This window comes from Sturnira hondurensis, unplaced genomic scaffold (genome assembly GCF_014824575.4).
Source record: "Sturnira hondurensis isolate 20B ecotype Veracruz unplaced genomic scaffold, ASM1482457v3 Scaffold0021143, whole genome shotgun sequence".
In the NCBI taxonomy this organism is placed as follows: Eukaryota; Metazoa; Chordata; class Mammalia; order Chiroptera; family Phyllostomidae; genus Sturnira; species Sturnira hondurensis.
Window position 1 is genome coordinate 6,176,605 of NW_028093774.1, and position 13,233 is coordinate 6,189,837.

General features: G+C 37.1%; 1 protein-coding gene across 6 annotated transcripts in view; it reads right to left on the bottom strand.

Annotated features, from left to right (window-relative positions):
- The window catches only part of PPP4R4 (protein phosphatase 4 regulatory subunit 4), an 83,430-nt gene that overhangs the window by 24,195 nt on the left and 46,002 nt on the right, over positions 1-13,233 (bottom strand). For 4 of the 6 annotated variants that reach the window (XM_037031460.1, XM_037031457.1, XM_037031456.1 and 1 more), the window contains 8 exons: positions 11,717-11,823; positions 10,578-10,685; positions 8,131-8,252; positions 5,261-5,383; positions 4,093-4,262; positions 3,641-3,760; positions 1,180-1,257; positions 212-295 (listed from right to left, as the gene is read on the bottom strand). In XM_037031460.1, the coding sequence (XP_036887355.1) occupies positions 212-295; positions 1,180-1,257; positions 3,641-3,760; positions 4,093-4,262; positions 5,261-5,383; positions 8,131-8,252; positions 10,578-10,685; positions 11,717-11,823 (912 nt within the window). The remainder of the gene's footprint in view (positions 1-211; positions 296-1,179; positions 1,258-3,640; positions 3,761-4,092; positions 4,263-5,260; positions 5,384-8,130; positions 8,253-10,577; positions 10,686-11,716; positions 11,824-13,233) is intronic. The other 2 variants (XM_037031458.1, XM_037031459.1) reach the window with 2 other exon arrangements.

Consider the following 13,233-nt stretch of genomic DNA (forward strand, 5'->3'; position numbering starts at 1 on the left):
TCACGGTAGAGTAAGAACTGCAGAGGACATTCAAGCTGCTCAAGCTTGATAGGGGTAGTAAATGTCAACAGACATTTCCTGAGCACCTACTATGTGGCAAGCTCTCTTTTAAATGTTTCCCATCGGCCTTTCACTGATTCCTCACAGCAACTCTGTAGAGGAAAGGCAATGGTTTACAAGGTTCAGAAACTTTTTGATATTTGGGATTTACCTTATTTTCTTGAATATTGCTTTCTCCACCGGCACACATAAGTTCCAGGATTTCAGGAAGATGGTCTATAAGAGCATCTAATACCTTTTAATAGAGATACTGATTACTCTTATGACAATTATAATGTTTGTTTAATCTTAGATTAGTGAACTTCACATGTCAGCTCCTACACAGAAACAGTGTTATTTACCAAACAACATTTTGGAGGTTTCTGTTTTCTTACATTTTCTTGCTGGAGGGTCTTAGAAACATGATCAACTGCCCTGCTCAAAGTACCTACCCCTATCAAACTACCAAACTATCAGAAGAGATTAAGGTACCTGCCTCTTGATATTGATCATACAGTCTACATCTGAGATAGCTACTCCTGCACAACCAACGAACTCAGGCTCTTAAAAAGCAGAGTGTGAGCCAGACAACACCCTCAGTGACGTCCAAGTGCTGACAGTTGCACTTCAGCAAGCCAGGCATGTAGGTGACCAGAATACACTAACTATGGCATCAAAATTACGTATTTCAAAGCCTGACATGTTGCAGGGAATACACTCTCCAAACAATGCTAAGAGAAAAAAATTATGTAAAATGTGGTATAATATACTATTACAATTGTGTAAAATAAAAATCTTTATATAGTAAAAATAGAAAATGAACAAAATATAATAAAGCAGTAACAGTGATTAGAACTAAAGATACTCGTTTAAATGTCTATTTTTGGCATTTCCAAAATTCCTGAACAAACAAATATACATATATATTTTAAAACTAAATATATCTTTAAACCTCATCTTTTTAAAAGGCCTTTCCAGCTTCAGTCTGTGATACAATGGTACAATGACTTAAAGCTTCTGGGGCTGGTCAGCTGAAAGAGTTCATGCAATTCCCCAGAAGTGGCGGGGGTGCGGGGGGAGGATTGGGGTATTCAGACTTAACATGAAAGAAGTAAAAACCAAACAGTAAGAAGATATTACCTCCAGTGATTCATCTTGTAATAATGTTATTAATTCTTTATGTATTAAATATACGCCAGAATTCAGAAGTTTAGACACCTAAAATGTAGTAATAAAGTCTCTCAGATTTGAAGACTAGTAGACACACAAAGGTTATAATAATAATTTTTTAAAATATGCTCCTATTAATTACCTCTTCTAAAATAAGATCAGGTTAAAACATAAACATAAAATTAGATTCCTAGAAAAATTACTTGCATACATAATAAGCTTTTCGGTTTGCTTCACAGCATGCTGAATAGTGTATAAATATGAGGGAGAGGAAATGAACACACAGCACGGAAAGTGCAAAGAAAGGAATTCGCGATCAGAACTTCTGTATCACAAGCAATCACAAGCCTGCAGATGCCTGAGCTTACAGTGGGAAGGCTGAGAGCAGCCATCAGGGTGTGGCAGGATATGCCAGGCTGTGAGCATTCACCCCTGCTCAGAACTTCTGGAAGATTCAAGTTCTACCAAAGGCCTACAGTGACAGGAACAGAGAGAACGCCTAAGCAAGCAAAGCATGGAAGGTTTTTCCCGTCAAAGACTGCCGTCAGCCCTGGCTGGTGTGGCTCATCAGACTGAGCACTGGCCTGAGAACCAAAAAGTTGCTGGCTGGGGTGTGTGAGAGGCAACTGATCAATGTATCTCTTGCAAACTGATGTTTTTCTACTTCTCTTTCTGCTCCCTACCACTCTCTCTAAAAAGTAAATAAATAAAATCTTTAAAAAAATAAAAATAGATTGCAATCAGCATGAAAGGAGTTGAGAGAGTTTAGACTAATCCAGCTCCTTTGTGAACAGGTTATTTTTTCCCCTGCAGACAAACACAATGGTAGATGCACTGGTTTGCAGATTACTTACTTATTTATGTTTGTTTATTTTTTACATATTGGGCTTCTGAATAAAGTTTAATTTCAAAAAAAGGGTTCCTGATTTAAAAAGGTTTTAAAACCTTTGCTCTGCAGGGTTGCTCTTGGCTTGTCAAAAATATTTTTGAAATAAATACAAGAACAAAGTTAAAGCACACTAAAGTAATCAACAGAACCTAGTAATAATACTGTTAGGAGAATTTAAATCCACCAGTATAGATCAGAATATCACTATCAGCCCACTTACTGGGCATGATAGGGAGAATAGGGAAACTAGCTACCCAGCAAATAACCATACCAATAACTTCCAAACTCATTTCTATCAGTGAAATATTTTTGTGTACACATTACCACATATTTATTTTTATGGTATTAATATATTATGTCTTCTTTAAAACATAAATAAAATGAAATATTAAGGGAATGAGATAAAAACAATCAGAAACTCTCATATTGCATAAATATTGCATTCTCAGACTCTAATTTCATGTAATCATCTCTGGAAACCACTAGAAAAATACAAGCATGCATGGTAACCACACCTAAATACCCTCTAAGTGCATATTAGAGACATTATTTCACTCAGCTGGCCTGTGCCCTCTGCCGTCTCTCCTCCTCCAAAAGCATAGATCTGGATGTATATTTACAAAGATGATTTAACTGTGCAGCAGTGAAATTACCTTAGTTAATTATCCAATTTAAAGGAAATATTTCCTAGATTTTGCACAATGAACACTTGTCTCATTCACATCAGGAAAAAATGTTACTCAAAAGAAGTTAATCTAACAATGCTTTGCCATAGGAACACGGTGCAGGGAAGGGTATGAAGCATTCATACCGAGGATAAGAAAATGTATTATACCTCTTACAAAGAAAGGAAATAATTCATTATGCACCCATAAAGAGATCTGTATGTGACAACTGTGAAGCTGACAAGTGACCATCCACACATGCTCAGCGCAGACACAGCACGCACACACTCACTGCACTCATTCGGGAAATGCGCCTGGAATTTCAAGCTGGGCAGTTAAAAAATTAGTTAAAGCCATCAGAAAAGTTTCAATTCACTTTTGCTCTCATTTTATGGAGAGTTGTTATAATAGCTGAATGTAAAGTTATACTCATGAAACATAATACATTTGCACTAAAAACAATAAATGTAAATAATCTCTCAATTTTCCACGTGTTCTCAAGTCTATCTTAAGTTTAGGTACAAAGTTAAATGGAAATATTATAAAGCATATAAAAACAGATTTTATTTCCAACTCTGCAAAACCCATATCTATACCACAATGTGAGCTTCAAATAAGCACTTGGTGTAAATACTCATATACTGAATGAATGGATTAATATATGATAAAAATATAATGTTTATATAAATGAATTCTATGAACATTCTAAGAAGAAAATTATGAACATTTTAAAATAAGACTTAGGACTAGAATGTGAAAGAGATACAGAGCCTATATTTTCCAACACTTCTGTAAATGGAAGTGCACAAAATACCAGATAATCACCGAGTGCACACAGATAGAATTAACAACAAATGTATCATTTCTTCAGACTTACCTCATAGAAGCAAATGGCGATAGTGTATCTGACTGGTACCTCGGGGTCATGGCAAAGGCAGAAGAATGTAGAGTAGAGTTCCAGGTGGAAGTTTTTGGGATCAACAAACACAATCATGGCCTGACGGAGGTGGGAGGGAGAAGGTGAGTGGGAAGGAGGGGAAACATGCATCAATTCCTCATACTATGATCCTTTCACTCAAATTGAAATCACATGCTCTGAATCATAATTGGTTAGAAATCATATTAGGAAGGTCCAAATAGATGCACATGATTCCAATTTATAGACAGAAGTCAACATAAGTTACACCAATATTTACCAGGTATCTACTGTTATATTCCAGACATAATGTTAAACAGCAAGTATCAAATATGGCAACATTTTTAATGCTGTCCACATAATTTTAAGTAATAATCAAAATGTTTAATCAATACAAATATATAATTTATTACCGGAAAGTTGTAAGCGCAGTTCTTCCGTACTGAAATATATTTCTTCTCTTGCTCTAGGATTTGGGGTGGAATCTGGTTTTCATTGTGTCCATTTTCTTGTTGCAAACCTAATGTACAAAGTTTCTTATAAAACTCCAAAAATCTCAAGTGTTGATCTGGAGTAAAAATCCCTGGAAAAATTTAAAATATTTGTTCAACATTTTAATTGAAAACAGAAATTTAAAAGATAAAAGCAGAGCATAATAAAAACACATCTCAAACCAAATATTTAAATAAATAGTTAGAGTTCATAACTAACCGCGTGACAAGGAAGAAAGAGTAACCGCTATCAGCACAGGTCCACTAAAGGTCCTTCTGCTTCACCCGAGGTTCGTTTTCACAGTACAAACCACGCGACGCGGGAATCACGCCTGCACTTGTTTCTGCAGCACAGGCCACACTGTGGCCCTAACAAGTCGGCGCAACAACAGTGCAGCCACTACTGCATTTACTTATGGTAAATATTCTAAAGTGCAGGCAGAAAACACATGCATACGTGTCTTAGGGGAGCTAAAAAATTAACTCTGAAAGACGGCAAAGTAAACTCAAAATATTTTTGATCAACAGACTGGTTCCACATTAACTATCTTAGGGAGCTAGGAACTCATTTTGAATTCCAATATATTTTTCAATCACCCATTAAAAGTCTACAACCCACATAAAAATATTTACTATACTAGATGGTGTGACTTAACTGATGCTTACATGATTACAGTAAGCTAAGAACTGAGCAATATATTCAAAATTCCAAGAGTTATGGGTGTTATTCTACATTCTAAGCTGTACTTCTCATGTTATATATTAACTATTCAACAAATGATTAATAAGGGTATTCTTACTATGTACCAACAGTTAATATATCTGAGCTGCTTTTATTATATACCAACTAACACACAAAATATTCAGAAATTTAAAGGGTTACCCTACTCCACTCTGTCGTTGTTCTTTCAAATAGCTTCTATTAGTGAAAGAGTCATCCCTAAAGGTTTTCCTAAATTATCCTACCAAAATTCTAAGATCTCTTAAGATTTTACACACTTAAATAATACATTTTATAACTGAATAGCTGAAGTTTAGTGACTAAGGAAAAAATTATCCATAATCTTGAAATTCTTAAGATACATCATACCATATAGTCCATGGCATAGCTTTCCTAAGTGGAAAGATAAGGAGACAAGAATTGATTCATCAGCTTTGAAAGATTTTTCACAAAATGATTTCACTAAGGGAAGTATAGTTTGACTTCTGTCATCTGGAAAATAAAATAAAATAAAACACACTTTAGATCCATTGTCCACACTATGCACTTAAAATACAGATCCACAAATTCCAGAAGAAACTATCCAGATGTTAGCCACACAGTAACAGGAAATATCTGAAAACAATGATGATGGAGGTGTATAATGAAGAAGGGGTCAGAAGAGAGCTGAAATTATCAAAAACTTTAATACAAGGTTGAGGAGGTTGGGCTTTATATTGTAGGGCATAGGTAACATAGGGCACACAAAGTGATTATAAATTAACAAGAACATACGCACCCCTATGTTCATAGCAGCATTGTTTATAATAGCTAAGGTACGGAAACAGCCCAAGTGCCCATCAGTAGATGACTGGATAAAAAAGCCATGGTGCATTTACACAAGGGAGTTCTACACAGCTGTAAAAAAGCAGGAACCCCTACCCTTTGTGACAGCATAAATAGATCTGGAGAATATTATGCTAAGCAAATAAGCCAGTCAGAGAAAGACAAATATGATATAATCTCACTCATATGTGGAATCTAATGAACAAAATAAACCAACAAACAAAATAAAACCAGAGGCATGGACACACGGAAAACAGACAGACCGATCTCAAAGAGGGGAGGGTGGGGGAGACTAGAAGAGATTAGCCAGAGGACATACATGCACATGTGCACAGCCCATGGCCACAGACAGCAATGTGGAGAAGGCCGGGGAAGGAAGTGGGGACAGGGGCTTGGAGGGGGGAGGGGGAAAAACGAGGGACAACTGTAATAGTGTAAGTCGGAAAATTTTTAAAAGAACAAAAAAAGGCTAAGATGATTGAGGTTTTGAGTCTGAATAACTGAAAGAAATCTGCCACCACTGATATCAATAGATGAGGAACCGGCACAGAACACTCTCCTTACTCTCTTGCGTCCATCCCCTACCACTCTGCAGCTTGTTAACGGGAATTAAGTTAGTTTGTAATATGTTCTACACAGTGACTTTCTTTACTGTTACCTCTTAGATAACTCTGTAACCAATTTTTAGGTGTGTCTGCTTAAGTCAGAAGTTCCTGATATGTTAGTAATATTTGTCTTGATTCCAAATGTACTCTCTGAATTTCCTACGGTTCTCTCAAACTTTCAGAAGTGAGTCACTGTTTTATTAAGGGTGTAACAACACTAAGTAGAATGCTGTAGTGCTCTTGAGGCTTATTAGTTATCACCATCATCATTATTCTCTATTATTATTATTATTATTAAGAGGCTTATTAGTATTATTGTTACCATTATTATAATCACATTTCAGAACCACATCTGTTTTAACTAAATGACATTCTTTCAACAAACGTTTATTGAATTTTTATAGAACAAACATTATATTAAGTAGAAAGATGAATCATAAATGATCACTGAACTTGAGAAACTCAGAGCAGAAAAGAAGCCAGAAATAAAAAATACCATAAACCCATGTGATCAGTTGCCCTCTTTGTAAACTTCCTAGGCTTTGCAGTTTATCTGTCAAAACTACTCAACTCTGTCACTGTAGCAAACAAACAGCTATAGACAGCACACCAACAAGAGGGTATGGCTGTTCTATGAAACTTCACTTGCAAAACCAGGTGGCAGCGGGACTTGACCAATAGGCCATGTTTGCCAACACTGGTATAAAGGATTTGAAAAGATATCAGAGAGGAAAATACATTATAACTGGACACTGAAAAAGAAAAAGTAGGCTAGGAGAAAAACAGAGGGAAGGGAGAAAAAGTAGGAAGAGAAAGAGCATGTGGAAGGTTGAAAGTGTGAACGAACTTGGGGTGTCGAGGGGATGGCAAGTGGGCCAGGGCATCGGGAACCACGGAGTGAGAGGGAATGGGAGGCAATAAAGCCATGAATACAGGGTAGGCCCAAACTGCAGACAACCAAGCGAAGGGCAGAGAAGGGAAAGAGATCAAAGATGACACCAAGTTTCTAGTCTGGATGCCGGGGGCTGCCCTGTCATTAGGCCAGGGAGATTCATTCATCCAGTCATTCACGGTGCATTACAGGTTGTTACGGCGCTGGCTCATCGCATCGCCTAAATGATTATTACATAACTTCACACATACTATTGCCCCCATTGCAATAATCTGTAAGAGGCTCTCACAGTTCAGATAAAATTTTGTTAATCCAAGTAAATGCAATCCTACAATTACACAACACAATTTCCCACCTGAGTACTGGACATTTAGCCCTCCAAATTCCATCCTATTGATACGGCTAATCTTTACTGAAAAAGTAAAGTCCAGCATTAATCAAGAGCCTAGTCACACACTCAGGAGAGAAGCTAATTGCCCTCACGATTTAACTTGCACGACACTATGAAACACCTCCTCGCCCATTCCTATTTAAACACCCCATCCCAAGTATCTCCTCCCGAGGGCCATGAGATTTCTAGCATTAAAATATTAAAGACAAGACACTGATTTAAATATTGCTTTAATCAAGACCTTTCTTAGGGTCGATTCGCTGAGTAAGTGAAAGACTAATGCCCAAGCTAAATTTCTAGTCCTACATACAAGCCAGCTAAACAGTGATGAGAGAGGAGAGGTGTGGGACAGGGAGCAATGGTGGGTGTTGTAAGGGTAAAGGGGCAGCAGAGAGGAAGGACGAGCAGCAGAGAGACGGGAAGGGAACTTTAACGACCATCATGAACCCTGAGGAGTTCCGTCCTGCACCCACCTCTACTCTTTATTAGCCACACAGAAGCAAAGGCGTGTCCCCGGGGAGGTTACCTGTATCGAACACATCAAGCAGATTAACCAAAGTCTCGAACGCTGCAAGACGCACACTGCAGCCTTCATCCCTAGAGAGTTCTATCAGTTCAGGGAGCACCACGCTTTTTGTCAGGTCTGTCCTGCACAACAAGCAATGGGGGAAAACAAGGCGAATCAGAGAATCTGTAGAAGAACTTAATGAAAACAAGTCACAGGGTTAATGTAGAAAAAAGGAAAAATCATGAAGATATGACTCCTGCTTTATGGATACCTGCAGTCTGGTTGGGAAAGCTTGACATAAACATAAGAAACATTAATAGTAAATGCAAAATTATTTAAATCAATTTCGGTTCCCCTGATACAATATTACTACCTACAGAGATCTTAAAACTGGTTTATATTAAACTACAAATTATAATATAGTTTTCCACTTTAAGCAACTGGAGCACAGCAGGTCCACGACTGCCTTGGCTGGGGCAGGTTGCAGAATTCAGATATGATGGGCCGGTGGCTGGTTCCCATCCCCGGTCCGTGCTTCTGTCTTCTGGCAGATTGGAAGGCTCCTGATGAAAGGGAACCGCGTAGGAGGGGCTCGAGTAAGAACACTGGAGGCAACTTCACCTCAGGGGGAAAAGAAAGGTGGAGACAACTGGGTCCCGGGATTTCTTCAGGCCCAGTCTCCTTAGAACGGAGAACAGGCTGACGGAAAAGGCACAAACAAGTGAGGTTTCTCAGAATGCTGGTGCTCTTCTGCCATACTGGCTCGCCTAGAACGCAGGATCATCTTCAACAGCACTTCAGCTGGAGCAGACAACAAATCCACAGCCAGCACCTGGGTAGACCTGTATCACTCAGCCAGACCCCAGAATTCCTGGATGGCCGTCTGGGCATGCTTTTGTGTTTCATTCACCTCGTTATCCCTGACCCCGTATGTTACTCCATTATGGCATCTTGCAGGGCTAGGTTGTAACTCCCAGCATGTACACTGATAAAACTGGACTTCTTCAGAGGTAATAGGATCAGGATGTCCTCAGATTTCTGTCGCAGATACTTAATTGAGAGATGGGTTTTTAGTAGAAAGGATTATAATCTAGAATTGTGCCCCAGCCAGGATGGAATTTACATGTGAAGGCAAGAGAAAGATACTCTCACAACACACTACTTCCTGAAAACATCACTCAGCTATCACCTGGTGTGCTAAGAACTAGAGGAGGAGGGAAATACTCACATCCCGTCTGTGTAGGTCTGCTGTGATGCCTTATTTCCCCTCGACTTTCATAATGTGACAAAGGGACAAAGACAATGACCATGCACTTTATAAAGACATACAAGTGGCTAGTAACCATACATTCAACCTCATTAGTTGTCAGAGGAGTATATTCACTTACTGCATATGCATGAGCAATGGCCTTACATAAGCACTGGATTACATATGTGTGTGTTAACAATAAAAAAAGATATCATCCTGTCTTCCAGGTGCTTCAAGTTCAGGAATAGATACAGTCAAGTAGATGGTTATTGAATATTATATTTGTAAAACCAATAGTGAAATGCTACTTTTACCAATGAAATTGGAAAACTTAATGATAAATCTGCATTGCTGGTAAAGGTGTAGGAACCATTTTCATGTCCTACTGGGATATGCATAAATTTAGTTTTTTTGAGTTATACAAAATATATAAAATTTCTGCTTGTTTTTTACCTATATCATTCTAGTTTTACAGATAAGTCTAAGAAATTAGTTGTCTATGTCAGCATTTATGAAGTAATAATAATAGTAAACACTTAGCTAATGTTATGAGGTTAGACACTACTCAAAGCTCTCTATGTAAGTAGATTCTTCCTAGTTTTACTTTTATAAATTAATCCTTGAGCAATAATCCTAAATTAATTTCCAGAACACTAATTTGCACACACAATGACCTGCCCAATTTTAACAGCAGCAAAATATCAGGTGACAAAAAACTAGAATACAAAAAATCCCAACAACAACAGTACAGTCTCTTAATTGGTTTTGATCCTGCTTAAAAAGCACAGATCCGGGCAAAACTGAATTAATTATGGCTCACAATGACCCAGAGTCAACCTAGACTTAGAAGACCTATCATAAAAGGCTGGTTCTCAGATCAAAACTAGGGGACTGATTATTCATAAGCACAAGTGCACACATAGTTTATACTAGCGCCTTTTCCCTCCCTAGACTTAGGCACTTGGAATGATAAGCAAGTAACTCAAGGTGAGAAGGAAAGAAATTAACATTGATTGAATGCCTATCACATTGCTAAACATTTTCACTTTTATTTCTTTTAATACAGACTCATCAGGAGGTACCTGTTATAATCATTATTAGAGATAATAGAAAGTTTAGCTTTTTAATAGCATGTTTCCATGGAATACAGGATAGAATATGCATGTCTGACTCTCCAGAAACAGAATAAGACATATGAAACTGAAAGTATACTTACCCAATGCCCTGAGCTATATTTTCTAATTGCCGACACATACAAGATCGAACTTCATATTCTACATCTTGACAGAGTGATTTCACCAAGGGAAGTATTTCTCTTTTAATGCTTAGAAGGGAGGAAAGGAACATGCAAATGAGTGTTTTAGAATAATTAATATTTTCAAACAACTATTATCAAAATCTTAGCCTAATAACAAATTTACTTTAATATAAAGCTTTATATTTTCCAGCGTATTTTTACATAAGTGATGACATTTGTATGTTATCAGCTACTTGTAAATTATGTGTATGAGTGAATGTTTTTAAAATAATGGTTAATGTTGGCCCTGGCTAGTGTGGCTTGGTGGATTGAGCACTGGCCTGCAAACCAAACGGTCACTGGTTCAATTCCCAGTCAGGACACATGCCTGGATTACGGACTCGGTTGATGTATCTCTCAGACAATGATGATTCTCTCCCTCTCTTTCTTCCTCCCTTCCTCCCTCCCTCTCTAAAAATAAATACATTAAATACAGCTTTTAAAAAATTTTTAAAGAAAATAAATTAATTTTGGATTAATTTTGGATTGACAGTTAAACATTCAGCTAAGATAAAAAGCTGTAGGCAAGTAGACTAATTCTAGCAACAATCGATCAAAGTATTCTTTAATTTTACATTTTATTCTTGTGTCTAATTACACACCATTGCATCTTTCCATTTTGCATTTATCACTTGGGCAGAGGATAGCATACGAATTATAAATGTTCTCTCATAAAACCTCAAAAATAAGATGCATTGTTCAAAATAATAGATTTGTAACAATAATGGAAGAAAAGAGAAAATCTATCTTTATGCCATATTTACCAAGTTTCAAAGTCTATACAATAATGCCATTCTAACCTCAACACTACACTAGGTATATGACAGGAGAGATTAAGATGGGAAATAGAAGAAAAGTTAACCTTATCGGTTTTGAAAAGCCATGAGATCAAGAAGAAAAACATCTGAATAAGCAGACCTCCAAGAATTCTAAAACAGCTAAATTTGTAGACACTAAGGAACAATACAAATCTGATGTAATTGTTAGTCACATAGTTATTACTCATTTTAATCAATTTAATGTAATGAAGTAGACAAAAAGTTAATACAGATACTCACGTATGGGCATCAAATTTGTTGGTCAATTTTCCTAAAATTTTACAACTAACTAAGCGAGACTGTACCGTCTGGGAAAGTTGTGCCTTCGAAACAAGTGGATTCAAAATCTGAGGAGAAAGATTCAGAGAACAAATTCACAACATTTCATGTATTCTTGATACTACTATCAGCTGTTCTTCAGAGAACATCTTACTGGTCTGAATGTTTCTAAAGACCCTGAATTACAACAGGAGGTGTGCGGCTGCCATGGGCTGGATTGCCTTGTCTGTCTTCTTGTTTATTGTATATGCGGTAAGGATGACGATAAATTATGTAACTGAAAACAACTATGCATGAAAAAGATCGAATTAAAGCTCATAGTGAGTTCTGCCATCATCTGTAAGTACATGAAGTATAATTGTGAAATACACATTTTCAAAAGAAAAAAAGCAAATTAATTTGCCAGTTATCCTTAAGTTTATTTTTATTCCATAGAGATTTTTGCATTTATCCTACCGGGACACAAAACATTACAAATTATAGCTTCAAATAGATTCTATTAAGAAATTCTGTCATTTGAATATAGTGACCCAGGCCTTACACTGTGTCATGTATATGCTGAGCACTGAAAAACGCAGCAGCATGACTGACTGGGGAGAACTACGAAGATCAAATCCCGATTCCAGTCCCAGCTCTTTTATTCGTCCAAGCCAGCTTGCTATTTCTCATCCCAAGGTTTCTCATCTACTTAAAATGGAAATCAGAATATGTCATACTAAGATCCCTCCAAGTTCTAAAGTTCTATGACTCCAATAAAAACATCAACTGGTTTTATTCCTCTCAACAAAGCAGCCAGAATTATTGAATGCCTAATGTTAAATATAATTTGAAAGTGAAATACTTGAAATAAAACAAAATGCATTCATAAAATCTTAAAAATCATGTTAAACAACAGAGGGCATTCTAGAGTAAAAACTGCATTCTAGCACTTAACACTCTTCACAAAACCACAAATAACACCCGTCAACGCTACAGTCAGCATTTAAACGCGGGCACTCAGCTGGACGTTGAGCATCAAGCACACCAGCATCCTTAGAGCTGGGGCAGTCTTCCCATTTCCAAGCAAGTACTGTGCCCTTGAGAAAGGGCCCTAAACTGTTGAGGGCAAAGGACAAAGACACTTCATAAAATCCACAGAAGGCATTTTACTGATAGACAACTGTTTTTTTCAACCATGACACATTTGAAAGGAAATAAATACAGGGTTAATGTTCACAGGATGAAAAACCTTTTCATTACAGAAAAAATTTTTCTAATTTGCCTATTCTCTCATCTTAATTTACTACAGCTTTTTGAGAAGGGTGTGTTGAACAATGTTGAAAAATGAAAACCAAATAACAAATTGGCAACAATACTGGCAACAAACATAATAAAGGATTGGCAACCTTGATAGGTAAACAGCGCAAACAAGTAGTGATTAATGATACTATTAGGTAATTCCAAAAGAATAAATAAAATTGGTATAAACGTAGTATATG